This window comes from Phytophthora infestans, genomic scaffold (assembly GCF_000142945.1).
Source record: "Phytophthora infestans T30-4 supercont1.1 genomic scaffold, whole genome shotgun sequence".
NCBI classification, from domain to species: domain Eukaryota; phylum Oomycota; class Peronosporomycetes; order Peronosporales; family Peronosporaceae; genus Phytophthora; species Phytophthora infestans.
The window spans coordinates 3,385,030-3,396,638 of NW_003303758.1; the positions used below are offsets into that span (position 1 = coordinate 3,385,030).

Sequence of the window (11,609 nt, forward strand, 5' to 3'; positions counted from 1 at the left end):
ACTTAGAGTCCGGGCAGCCTGCTGAAAAGCCATTCGACCGACAATTCATGTCGAGCGAGTTGAACGGTGCGAAAGGATGCCACCATGTTTTGGGACTGACAAGGATCTTGTTCTTACTCACTAACTATTGTTATTAAAAAACATTTTTTCATTTCTTATTACATTGTCTAGTCACGGAGGATCCACGCTTCACGCATGTTCCGCTGCTCTACAGCATCGTGGCGAGCTTGCAACAAACGCGAAGTACGTCGGTATTGACAGCTAGTATTTCTGTTGTCACTCATTGACATGCCACATGACTTCAGACCAGGAGCAACAGCGAGAAAGAGATCATGACGTCGAGCACCAGATGGATCAGTTTGCATTGATGCCAACGCACGACAATTACGAGGTAGCGTTGAGGCTCGAGTATCGAACGGCTTGTGCGTGCACTGACTTCGTTCTTACAGCAGCGTAGTTTTGACGATGACCCAACACACCACGCTAAAGTCGGTAAGATTCTCATGCGATGGATGGCAGGCGCCATGGTGAGCTCACACTAAAGTGCTTTACGTGTGCGTTTGTAGATGGAGTGAAGGAGCCCTCGCCCGTGATGTTCAAGAAGTAACTACCTTTATTAATACTTAAAAAAATAAAGTTACAAACCCAAGATGCCTGCAATCGTGAAAAACATGCTAACTACCAGGTTTGTGCTGGTAGATTTACATTGCTGCTCCTAGTTATTCATCGCAATTAAGCAGTTAACTTATCGCCACTTTTGCAGTATGCTGATCGATTGTTGAGATAATGGGGCAACATCATGTTGCAGTTGTCGCACGATTATGTGCATATCCTCTCATACTTCATACATTCGCTACAGCAGGCTTTTCAAAATTGATGGCCACGCACGTCACTCACAGTCCATTCGTCCGTGTATCAACCTGGCCGCCATGATCTCCGCGCTCGCTTGGGTACCTAAAGGCGCGTCGCGCCGCATTCCGGAGAAGCTAAAGCTGACCGATGACGAAGTGAAAATGATGCGTGAGTCTGCTACAGAGGAAGAGGTGGAGGAACAGAGCGCCATGGAAGCTGCAATGGCCGAGGAAGACGCAGAGCAGCAGATCTCCGCTAATCAGGATGAAAAGGACAGCAACGGACTCCCTGCTTCGTTTAAGATGGACGATTACGATGATGAAGACGATGATGCAGCCATCAATAATTACCTGAGTGGCGGCGCCGGTGCTGTCGAAGAGGACGAAGAGGAGGACGAAATGACCGACCAGCCCGATGAGGAGGGCAACGTGGCCATGGAGGACGACGAAGACGATCAGGACGACGAGTTGGAGATGGACAAAGACGACCTGGAGATTCGATCTACGGATAGCGTTATCCTTGTAGCCAACACGGAGGAAGACTTCAGTAACCTCGAAGTGCAGGTCTACGACGAGGAGAACGGCGCGCTCTACGTGCATCACGAGATCAACCTACCAGCCTTTCCACTGTGCATGGCCTGGATGGACTGCGCTCCAGTCCCTCTTGACCCGACGACGGGGCCGGTGGACGGCAGCTTTGTCGCGGTGGGTACATTCAAGTCTGGTATTGAGATCTGGGACCTCAACGTGCTGGATGTTCTCGAGCCCTCAGCAACGCTCGGTGGTGAACAGGATGAAGATTTGCGTGATGTAGCCATGCCCAAGATCTCGAAGCGACGGAAGAACCGCAAGACAGCGCTCAAGCCTGGTAGTCACCAGGACGCTGTTATGTCGCTTGACTGGAACAACAGCCACCGTAACATGTTAGCCAGTGGCTCGGCCGACTCGACTGTTAAGGTGTGGGATATCACGACACAGAAGTGCTTGTATACTATGGCGCACCACAGCAGCAAGGTGCAGAGTGTACGCTGGAACCCGGCCGAGACTACGGTGCTTGCTAGTGCGTCTTTCGACCGTACAATCGTTGTGCTGGATGGCCGTCAGCCAGACGCTTTCTCTAAGTTCCAATTGTCTGGCGAGGTCGAGAGTATTGCGTGGGCACCACACAACCCAAGCACTATCGTGGCATCTTCGGAAGACGGCGTTGTTGTGGGCTTCGACGTGCGCATGAACGGCTCGGCTCCGTTGTTCCGTTTCGACGCACACGCTGGTGCCGTGTCGGCAATTTCATTCTCTGCTCAAGTGCCTGGTCTGCTTGCGACTGCTGGTGTTGATAAGACCGTCAAACTCTGGGACCTTAAGGACAACGCACCCTTGTGCGTCACCTCGAAGGAGATGAATGTGGTACGTCGCAATATTGCTCCAGTTAATTACGCTGGATTGTACTGTAGACTAACTATACCTTATTGATGTTATGCAGGGTGAGCTGTTCACATTGTCTTTCTACCAAGACTCGCCGTTCATGCTCGGCGTTGGTGGCTCGAAGGGCGTGCTGGCGCTGTGGGATACCTCTGAGAACGAAGGTGTCGAGCGCCGATTTGGCTCTCGTTTGCAGGGGGCTGCCACAACTGCGTCTAGCGATATTTCGGCTTCTTTCCGATCTCCATTCCAGCTTGGAGAAGAGTTGGCGCTCGAGGATGAGCGTGAGAAACAGCAGCAACAGGGCAAGAAGAAGTCAGGCAAGGGCAAGAAGGGCAAGAAAAACTAGATAACCATACGCGATGCTTACTCTCCACAATTGCCAAAATCTATTGCCCAGTGTATCAGGCTTTCCACAGTCGGACATATCGGTCGCTGCCGTACGTGGCGATAATATTGCGATGTGGGTGGTGAGTGATGCCGAAAGTGTCGGCGTTGCAGATTTGCATCGACGTCTCGAGTTCTCCAGTAGCTGCAGCGAAGCTCACGATGAAACCCTTGTCGGTCACGCCGTAGAGCCATTTCCCACGCATTGAGAGGGTGCAGGCCACAAAGTTGCCAACTTTCTTGTCGTTGAATGGATCTCCTTTGTAAGTCAGCAACACCTCTCCTCCCATTGACACGCGAAGCATTTCACTCGTGCGTGTGCAAATAATGATGTCCTCATCACTTCCAGACACGGTAGGCACCAGCAACGCACTGACAATATCCACTTCTGCAGTGTAGGACTCACTGGGTGGCCGTACAGTCTGTAGACACCCCGTCGTCTTGACACTCCAGATCTTCAGCGTGCCATCACTGGACGTCGATATAACTTTGCTGCCATTTGAAGAAAACAAAGCGGTGTTGACGTAACTCTGATGGCCACGAAACTCCTTCAGTGTTTGGCCAGACTTGAGACCGTGGATACGAACAAGATGGTCGAACGATGCGGTCAACAGCTGAGTGCCATCTCGAGAGAACGTAATACTCTGAATGCCCTGACTGTGAGCATTGTCAAAGCGACGTAGACATATCCCCGTGGACACTTTCCACACCTTAACCTTGCCGTCTTCACTTCCTGTTGCCAGCAACTCTCCATCCCGACTGAAAGCTTCGGCTGTCACACTAACGTCGTGCATCATAAATTCATCCTGAAAGGAGGTAGGCAGAGCGTTAGCACACAGGCCATATTGCTACAATCACAGCAATATTTCCACATACTTTTGCCTGATAGTCCAAATCCTTTCGCAACTTGCATTTTTCAAAGTCCCAAACCTCCACAAATCCATCCTTCGCACCCGTTACGAGCATCCGCCCGTCACGACTAAACTGTGCGCATTGAGGCATCGAGGTCTTGCTAAACTTGATCTTACCCGCGGGTTTTCGCACCAGCTTTTCGGATCGGTCCACCACCTTCTCCTTCGCTCCACCTCGGAACAGATCGAAGTCTTCTCCAGGTGCCACTAAACCCTACAATAGAAAAAGCAAGGTTACCTCTCGACTTCAACACCATGAAATGTCTTCCAGACTCGGTCTTTACCTGCAGTTGTTGCCACTTGAGTGCTTGGCCCAGCAAAACCAACAGTCGGGACGGCTCCACGGTCGTCACCTCAGTGCAAAAAAGCTGTGCAACATCGTCTCGCCGCTTCTGCTTGCTGCTGCCGGCATAGACCTCTGCAGGGTCAAATATTGCACGCTGGGCCAGCTTTTCAAGCCGCAGATAGCGCTCTGGCTGCGTCTGTTTCATGGAAGCCATTGCTGGAGTAGTGCGTAGCAGCTGCACGGCCACGTCTCGTTCTTGCGCCTCCATCATGTCCAGCACCACCAGCTCATACAGATCCATCACTGTTGTTGCGCTGCACTCGAGTGCCTTCGTCTGCTGCAGCACGCGATCCCAGCGGCCATGAGAGATGTCGCTGGCCAACAAATCCATCGACTCTACGGCGTTAAGGCTCACTTGCGCCTCATCCTGCAGCGCGCGCATTGCTCCATATAGACGATTCTCGCGTAGGAACTGCAGAATCAAGCGGACAGCATCGCTTGAATCTACCTCCAGCTCGCACGGGGGATCAGCGGGCCGGCCTCCAGTGCTAGACTCCATCTGAGACGACATGTTTTGAAAATGGGGGGATATTAAATTTTTTTGGGTATAAAACTGGTTTAATCCATCATCCTCATGCCTTGGTTTTTATAGGTTTAGCTAAGAGCCCATCCACTCATCGTCAAATCCACCCAGTTACAGGAACCCGTAACTTACGGCCCGTAAGCTACGGGCTACTGTAACTGGGTAGATTTGACGTAAGTTACGGGAGATATTTATACTGTAGTATTAAAATTATCACAGTTATTAAAACTTCAGATATTGATTAGTAGAGGCAAAAAACAATACTGACACAAGGAAGTACACACTCTCGATTTTAAACACCATTAGTACCGGGGTACGTAGCCCTAAGTGTAACCTGGTTACATGAAGTGTGACACTTCACACTTCAGGAGTATGACACGTCATACTCCGGGATATTTGGTACAAAGCCAACCATTGGTTAAATGACATTGCATTTCTATAGATAACTAACAGCTTGTATTAAACCCAAACTAAACCTACCTATAAATATACTCAGTTTACAATCTACCTTATTTAGGTCACTTCGCTCTCTTTAATTAAGAGGGGACCTGTGAACTACCGTTCACTGAGAGTTTGTATACTCTCGGAAGATAACTTCCTCTAGCGCAAGGTGCTGTGTGACCCCGTCACACTTGGTAGCACTTGTTGGTCAATCCACGCCACCGCGGGTAGACTACCTGAACCTCTCCGATTTTCGTTGCCATGGATAGGAACGACTTCTCCCATTTGAACGACTCTCAGTTCGAGTCGGTTCGGAAGATGGCAGGCATCTTCGGGATGGAGGCCTTGCAGAGCCTGGTGGTATCAACACCGGCTGAGCAGCTCGAGCGCGTCAATGCATTCGACGCGTACGAGCAGGGCCTCATCGCGCATGTGCGGGAGAACCTGCAGGCTCCGGCGGCGGAAGCAAATCCGCCTCACCCGAAGCCAATACGGCTGAAGGTTAAGCCGTATGAAAAGAAGGAAGGCGAGAACCTTCATTTCTGGGTCCGAGAAGTAGAGCTCGCGATGGACGCGGCTCTGATCTCGACCGAGCAACTGCGTGTTGCTTTTGCACTCTCCAACCTTAGCGGTCGTGCTAAGAGTTGGGTGTACACTCGGGAAGCAACATCCCCTGGATGTTTCACATCCTGGGTTCAGCTGTGCGAACAGCTCCGAGCCGCGTTTTTCCCGGCGAACTACGAGTACCGCAAGCGTTCGCGCGTCCTCGCGTGTAAACAAGGAAGGCGCGAACTGCACGAGTATGTGCAAGAGATACGGGAGATCACGGCGTCCCTAGTGGGAAACCCACCCACGAACACATCAAGATGACTGTGTTCATGGACGGCCTTCGAGTGGTCCCCGCACGCACTCAGCTGTTCCGGGTGCAGTCAAGCACCCTTGAAGAGGCGATTCAAGTGGCTCTTCAAGAAGAGTACAGCCATCGCCAGGCGCGTACGCCGGCCTCAGCGTGGCCTGGGAGTTCCTTGTCGGCTCCCGGTCGAACAAGCCCCAACGGACCAGTTCCCATGGAACTCGGGTCCGCCGAACAGCGTGACATCCGCTGCTTCGGCTGTGGGAAGATGGGCCACTTCAAGCGCGACTGCCCTGCGGAAAGACTCCGCAGACGGTCCTTCCCCAAGCCCGTCCTCAAGGGTCGCTGGCAAAAGCCAGGATCCCGGGGACAGGGGAACGCAAGGAACCAGTAGGGGCGGGGCGCCCTACTGGGGAAGAACTAAGTCTTCGTGATGGGTGCGCTGGTGGCGCGCACCACGGGGACTTAGCCTCTGAGAGTCTTCGCACTCTCGAATCGGCGAAGAGCAGCGGCGGGTTGCTCGTAGTACACGGATGTGTACGGGGATACGATCATCCCTTTAGAATCTTGATTGACTCTGGGGCGTCGAAGAATTTCGCACGCCGCCAGACGGTTGCTCGTAACAGCAACAAGTTGTCCGATGCTTTGAGAGAAAGCAAGGGCAACGGGACGGTGTCAGTGCGACTGTCCGACGGGAAGGTCGTCACTGTCCCCAACGTCCAAGTGGATCTGGCCGTCAAGTTTGAAGACTTTAACAGCCTCGAACAGCTCTCTGTTCTCGATATGGATCCATATGATATGATCCTGGGCATGCCCTGGCTTGAGAAGCACGAGCCCTGGATCGACTGGCGAGGCAAGGCAATCGGTGCCAGCCGCCCTGCGCAGTCCGACAGAGCATTGGTGAGTCATGTTCCCACCTCTGTCAGGACCCGGGGGTCCGCAAGGGCTGCCAGAGTACCAAAGCATCCGGCAGGTGCTTGGGAGTCGTCGACGTATATGACGACTCCGAGGATGTTTTGATGGTGGCAGCGCCCAGAAGAGGCGCTGGTCAAGTAGGTAACTTAGGTCCACCGGCGGGTAACTTAGTTCCGCAGACAGCTGCAGCTGTCACGAGCACTGAGAACAGCGTGTTCAGAGTGGGTAACAGAGTTCCACACGCGGTCGCCCAGACCTTAACTGAAGAGGAAGGCGTCGAACACGCTTCCTGTGTGGGTACCACGGTACTACACGAGGCCACGAGTGCCTTGGATGTCGTAGCGCCGACATCCCTAGACGTGGGCAGCAAAGCTCAAATCACGGCTCCGTCGTCAACAACGTCGCTTCAAGCGACTCGGAGTCTAGGGCCCGGGCTCCTCCGACAATGCCGGTGGAAGCGTGTTATCACATCTTCGCTGGCGAGACCGGTTTACCCGTCAAGACATCTGGTGTCCACTTGGAACCGTTGCCAGAGGTTGCAGAGATACGGAACCTCGAGGAAATGACGGCTGAGTCTCTTCTGACCAACCTCAAGGGTGGAGAGATTGCTGAGATGGTACTCATGAGACCTGAGGCCACTCGGAAGGAGCTGAACTCCTCCTCTGTCTTGGACGAGAGCGTCCTGGAAGACCTGAACAAGCAGCGTCAGACACGTTTGGGCTCTGAGATTCTTAAGAGCCCCAAAGATCCGGTGTATCCTTTGGTGACGGAGTATGCGGACGTGGTGAACAAACACCCACCGACCCAACTCCCACCGGATCGAGGCGTACGGCACGAGATTGATCTCGTGCCCGGCACAAAGTATTGTGTCACGAGACAATGGCCTCTCCCGCGCGAACAGTGCGAGGTCATTGATGCCTCCTTCGCCGCGAAAGCGAAGGCAGGCATGGTGCGGGAGTCGAAATCCCCGCACTCGACGCCGACTTTCTGCGTTCGTAAGCCGAACGGAAAGTGGCGTCTGGTTCACGCTTATAACAAGCTGAACAACGCAACGGTGCCGGCCCAAACACCAATCCCACGAAAGGATGTGTTGTTGAACAACATGGCCGGGAGCGTACTGTACAGTGCGCTGGATTTGGTAGACGGATACTACCAAATCCTGATGCGAGAGAGCGACATCCCGCTCACCGCGGTAAGCACTCCAAGCGGCATGCTTTGGGAGTGGCTCGTCATGCCGCAGGGCTTGTCTAACGCCCCGGCGACGTTCAATCGCCTGGTGACGCAATTGTTCCGCCCTTTGCGTACCTTCGTACAGACGTACTTCGACGACATATTCGTCCATAGCCGTGCCGAGGGAGGCAAGACGGCCATGGAGGTGCATCTAGGTCACCTCCGTCGAGTGTTGGACGTAATGCGAGCGAACAAGCTCTACGCCAACATCGTCAAGTGCGTTTTTGCGTCACCAGAGATTAAAGTTCTCGGTTGCTTCGTCAGCAACGTGGGCGTTCGGGCTGATCCAGACAAGGTCAAGGACATAGCAGCATGGCCGACGCCCCGATCCCAGAAGGATCTTCGAAAGTGGTTGGGCTTGGCCAACCACCTTCACAAGTACAGCACAAGGTACGCGGGCTTCGCTAAGCCCTTGTCGAGTCTCCTTCAGAAGGACATCGACTGGCGCTGGGAGTAAGAGCACCAGGATGCTTTTGACAGCATCAAGGGTTAGTCTCCAAGAGGCCCCTGTCCTGGCCCTGTCGGACGAGACGAAGCCGTTTAGCGTCGTCTGCGATGCCTCCGATTACGCCATCGGATGTGCATTGCTGCAGGCCGACACGGCTGGACACGAACGAGTCATCTCGTTCCAGTCCAGGCAGCTCAAAGCCGCCGAGCGGAACTACCCTGTCCATGACAAGGAGCTCCTGGCAATGAAATATGCCCTTGTGAAGTTCCGTGTTCACCTTCTGGGCTCTAGGCCCTTTGTGATCTACACAGACCACGCGTCCTTGAGGACGGCGACTAGCTCGCCTCACCTCTCCCAAAGGATGGCGAGGTGGCTGTCCTTCTTCGCGGAATACAACTTCCGCGTCGAATACAAGCCGGGCAAGCTCAACGTGCTTGCGGACGCCCTCTCTCGGCGTCCCGACTATGAGCTGGCCCACATCACGCGGGTGACAACGGATCTATATGATCGGATACGCATGGCGTATCGGGACGATGAGGCTGTCGCGCCTATCGTCAAGTTCCTTAAGGCCGTAACGAGCGCGAAGTCCGACTGGCTCTCGTCGCGACAGCGCTCACGGCTCCACCGATATGAGTTGAAGGAGGGCCTCCTCTATTACCGGGTGGAGCCCACTGATCCCCCACGGGTGGTCGTACCCAACGACGAGGATCTGAAGCTCGATATCCTCGCGGAGGCGCATGACGCGCCCTCCAGCGGCCACTTGGGCCGCGAGAAGACCTTTCTGTCGGTCTCTCAGTCCTTCTGGTGGACCCACATGTACAAGTGGGTCGCCCGGTACGTCATAACATGTGAAACATGTCAGCGGGTCAAACCCGCAGGGCACTCTTCGGCTCCACTACAGTGCCCGTACCGGCTAATTGTTGGAAGTCGATGAGTCTTGACTTCATCTTTGGGCTTCCCGCCGACGGACACGGCAACACCGGAATTTTGGTGTTCGTGTGTCGGCTGAGCAAGATGGTACATCTTGCTCCAGTTCCCGTCACTGTTACGGGCGAACAAACCGCAAGGTTGTTCGTCGATGGCGTGTTCCGCTATCAAGGTCTCCGAGAGACGATTGTCTCGGATCGAGACCCGCGGGTCACTGCTGCGTTTTGGAAAACGCTGTTCCCTTTACTGGACACTCGTCTGCAGATGTCCACTGCGGATCATCCGCAGACAGACGGCCAAACAGAGCGCGTCAATCGAGTGCTCGAGGACACTCTGCGCAGTGTGTGCGCGGCAGCACCACGTACGTGGTCGACGCAGCTTCCAGTTGTTGAGTTTGCGCTCAACAACGCGGTGCACGCGTCCACGGGTTTCACGCCGCTCTTCTTGAACGGCTTTCGCCACCCCAGAGTGCCTCTCACTCTTCGAGGAGACACTGACTCCTCTATTCTAAGTGGAGGAGAGGCTCGGAAAGCCCTTTCCTCCCAGGTCTCGGATGTGAGACCAGTTTCGCTGCGGAAACAGGTGGAATCCTTTATGGATACCAAGCTGAACATTGTCAGCAGGGTCCGCGATGCCATGGCAGCGGCCCAAGATAAACAAAAGGAGTACTCAGACAAACAAGGAGAAGGAAACTTAAGTATGTTTGAGGTTGGTGACTTAGTGTTGCTAGACACGAGGAACCTACCTCTAGACACTGTTAGCTCTGTCGGCAGCAGCAAACTGAAGCACCGCTTCATCGGACCTTTTGCAGTCCTGGCCAGACATGGTGCGTCGTACACCATCGACCTTCCAAAGTCAATGACGACGCACCCGACGTTCTATGTCGGACGTCTTAAGCGGTACTTTGACCCGCAGGGGGTTGCTGACTCGCAGACCCCCCTTGACCCAGCTCCTCGAAGCGAGGGCCGGTCACAGTCGTCGACGAGGGCGTCGGAGCAGGCACCCAAGCCTCGGTCGGGACGGCAAGGCTGCGGTCAAGACCGTACGCCGGAGGGGCTCCATACGAACGGACCTCGGCGCCATACGCCGAGTACGCTGAGTACGCCGGGTACGCACCATACGCGTACGTCTGGGAGTGTACCGCGGGCGGCTCCGAACGTGGCAACAAAGCCTCGATCCGTCGGATCATGCGAAAGGCCTCATCCAGATCGGACGAAGAGGCCCGGCGATCCACAGGCTCGCGACCTCTCGCTCCACCAGGTCCAGGCGGCCCGCAAGACGAGCGAGCTCGCCCTGATTCCCGGCCTGGGCGGCAGCATTACCGCCAGTCCCAAGGCCAAGTGCAATCTCAAGCACGAGGACATGTTGACGGAGGCGGTCAACCTCAGGGTCCTGTGTCGGACCCGCAGTCGGAGCACTCGGACGAGAGTGGCTTTCGGGAGGCGCCGAGTACTCGTACTCGTACGAGGGCACCTCCGCCCCTGCCTGACCGAAATGGAGAAGTCCACTTCCACGTGGAGCGGATCCTCCAGGAGCAACGGCGTCGCAGCTCCTCGTGAAGTGGAGGGGTTATGCCCACTCCGAAAACTCGTGGGAGCCGATTGAACGGCTCCTGATTGACTGCCCGAAGGCTTTCGCAATCTGGGAACAGAAGCGGTGGCAGCTTCATAAGTAGTCCGGGGCTTGTACGGATGATGAATACATACCGTACCCGCGCTCATCGTGAGCGCTAGAAGCCGCGCGCTTCAGGATGCCCCTTGGCAGCATACGCTTGCTGATCAAGTGGGCAAACCTCACACGAAGATCACGCTGGTCCAGGATGTGGGACAGCTGCTGATCTTCATGGAGTTCCCGTAACTCCGTGGGTGAGTACTTGAGAGTCTCCACCCACGCCCAGAACATGTCCTCACAAGAACTCCACGTGGGACAGTTCTCGGGCATAACCCAGGGGTATCCCCAAACAGGATAGAGACCACCCCGGGTCTCGGGCTTCTTACGACAAGTCGTGAAGTCTTTAAGGGGAATGCGGTGTGGCGCGAGAAGCACACACCGAGCAGCCTCCAAGTTGTCGACGAACAACTGTTCCTTCTGAACAAGGGATTGTTCATAGATGCCCCTAGAAGTGTGGCCGCCCACAAGGCCACGAGGAGCGACGAGAACCTCCAAGAAGAGGTCAGCCTCAGAGCTCTCCTCGGGAGGCCAATACCCTCTTGAGTTGATGGCAGCTCCCTGACGGACGGGTGCCGCCACCGAACCCCCACGCACACGCCACGCAGCTTGGAATTCCTCCTGCTGCTGGTCGAGGTCATTCGAGACCTCCCGGGGCTCAACGATAGCACCCTCCTCTTCCTCTTCTTC

At 54.8% G+C, this 11,609-nt stretch overlaps 2 protein-coding genes across 2 annotated transcripts; one reads left to right on the top strand and one right to left on the bottom strand.

The window, feature by feature from the left end:
• Positions 1-913: 913 nt before the first annotated feature.
• PITG_00648 (periodic tryptophan protein, putative) lies at positions 914-2,619 on the top strand (the record flags this gene model as incomplete). Its single annotated transcript, XM_002909179.1, has 2 exons — positions 914-2,276; positions 2,332-2,619. The coding sequence occupies 2 exons, from the start codon at positions 1,074-1,076 to the stop codon at positions 2,617-2,619; spliced, it is 1,491 nt and encodes a 496-aa protein (XP_002909225.1).
• Positions 2,620-2,674: 55 nt separating this feature from the next.
• On the bottom strand, positions 2,675-4,413 carry PITG_00649 (uncharacterized protein; the record flags this gene model as incomplete). Its single annotated transcript, XM_002909180.1, has 3 exons — positions 2,675-3,463; positions 3,534-3,782; positions 3,853-4,413. 3 exons carry the CDS (start codon positions 4,411-4,413, stop codon positions 2,675-2,677), a joined length of 1,599 nt encoding a protein of 532 aa, XP_002909226.1.
• Between the last annotated feature and the right edge of the window lie 7,196 nt (positions 4,414-11,609).